The 1,992-nt window shown below is 49.6% G+C and overlaps 1 protein-coding gene across 1 annotated transcript in view; it reads right to left on the reverse strand.

The window, feature by feature from the left end:
* LOC103602543 (mucin-16-like) overlaps positions 1-1,992 on the reverse strand; it is a 63,613-nt gene that overhangs the window by 56,807 nt on the left and 4,814 nt on the right. Inside the window, 4 exon segments of the mRNA XM_008586964.1 lie at positions 466-533; positions 628-813; positions 1,169-1,290; positions 1,753-1,788. Coding sequence (XP_008585186.1) covers positions 466-533; positions 628-813; positions 1,169-1,290; positions 1,753-1,788 — 412 coding nt within the window.

Raw genomic sequence — 1,992 nt, forward strand, 5'->3', positions numbered from 1 at the left:
TCTCTGAGCTCCTGTGGCCCCTGTGTAGAGCTGAACGGTAAGACTAATTCTGTTCATTCTATGGTTTCAAGTTCATGTGGCTGCTGCCCTCTCTACATTGTGGGCACCTGGAGTGAAGTGCCCGTGGTTGACTTTCTTAGTGCCCTTAGCAACTATCACAGGCGTATCTTGAGGAGTCTCATTCCATGTTTATTGAATGAGTTAATGTTGCCATTTCTAACCAGTGAGACTGAATGCTTCAAGCTCCTGCTGATCCAAATAATTTAAGAAATTTGACAGCCACCTATTTCAGGAAGCCCTCTCTGATACACTCAGCCAGAGAGAGTGCTGTCTGAGTCTGAATTCCTGGAAGACCCCAGTCATTTGTGATCCTTGCCTTTTTGGTGTCATGCTCAGGTCCTCACCTCCAGATGAGGTTGCCTGTGACAGTGCAGCCCTTCATGATGTGAGGAAAGGAAGTCTCACCTGAGCAAGGTCAGTCTGCAGCCAGAGTAGCCAGAGCCAACACTGGTTTTCTTGAACAAGGGCTCGAGCTGGGAGGAAGGAAGGGACAAGAGCAGGGTAGGTTGAGGGGATTGGGTGGGGTCAAGGACAAGGTGAGTCAGGGTAGGCATCAGTGGCTCTTACCAGGTAATTCAGGGCCTTCTCGGTGGAGTTGAAGTTCAAGGAGCCTGGGCGCTCCATGTCTGGAGTATAGAGCAGGTTGGTGATCGTGAAGTTGAGGGTGAATGACACCAGGACTGGGTTCACCCCTGCAGCTAAAGGGAGTGGGAGAGAGAGAGAGAGAGAACCCATCAGAGTCTTAGTCCTGAGCTGGATGTCGGGGTAAGAAGTAAGGGATTATACCATCTCCTTGCCCATAATGTCCAGTAGTTGAGGCCTGGAATATCTCCTCTGGACCATTCTTCAGCCAGCCAGAAGGAGGTCGAATGTGTGACTTCACCTCAGAATGGAACCTCAACTCTCTCAGCCCAGAGTTGCCAAAGTCTGACAAGTCGTGGACATTACATTGAGAAGAGGAGGGGCCAAGACCTTTTGTGCTCAGGTCTTGAGTCACAAATCCTTGAGCAGTCAAGAAACCCAAGTGTAATAATTGGCATGAAGGAGATGAGCATAGAGATAGAATAGATGCTAGGTTTCTGTGGGATGTGGACACGGGGGAAAGTACTAATTTGGAGAAGGTCTCAGCAAAGACACGCTGAGCTGAGATTTGGAAGACAAGAAGGAACTTCTGAGTTCCTTCAAGCCCAGCAAGTGCAAAGGCCCTGAGGATGGAGGGATGTTTGGGCCCTGCAGGAAAAGAAACAAGGCCAGCGTGGCCAGAGATGAGGGGACAAGGGACAAAGTGGGACAGGCTGAGGCTGGGTGGGCATCAGGGTTCAGACCGTGCAGGAATCCATCAACCACTAAATGAAAATTGAAGTTTCATGGGACTCAGAGATCAAATTGCTACCTGTAGAGCTGAGGGTGTGGGTCACAGATGCTGGGGGTCTTGAAGAGACTGCAGAGGTCACCGGAGCTGAAAGAAAATACAGCGTGAATAAAGATTGTTGGGTTCTACATGGAGCAATGAGGGGACAGTGCCGTGAATGCAAACTTGCATTTCTACCTGACTCAGACTGAGACTTTTACGGGTCTGGGCCTTCTCTGGGGCTAAGAACCTAGGAGAGGGGGATACTTTCCTCCCCGGGAAGCAGGCTTAGGAAGGAAAGGTCCCAGGGGCATGGGGACTTCAGGCCCATCATTACTCACTGTTAATGGTGGGGATCCAGAATCGATGGTTATAACCTGCAGGGAGAGAAAGAGAGGTAGAAAGAGGAAGATGATTGGGGGAGGTTAAGAAAGAGGTGAGGGTTAGAACGAGAAACGCAAGTACCCAAACCCTCCCGAGTGCTTTCTCTGAGATGGATCAATAGCGATGGCTGCTCTTTATTAGTTAATGGCCTTGTACTCTGATGCTCCCAATATCTTCATCCTCATTATCATTAACCA

The sequence above is a fragment of the Galeopterus variegatus genome, unplaced genomic scaffold (genome assembly GCF_000696425.1).
Source record: "Galeopterus variegatus unplaced genomic scaffold, G_variegatus-3.0.2 Scaffold4186, whole genome shotgun sequence".
NCBI lineage: Eukaryota > Metazoa > Chordata > Mammalia > Dermoptera > Cynocephalidae > Galeopterus > Galeopterus variegatus.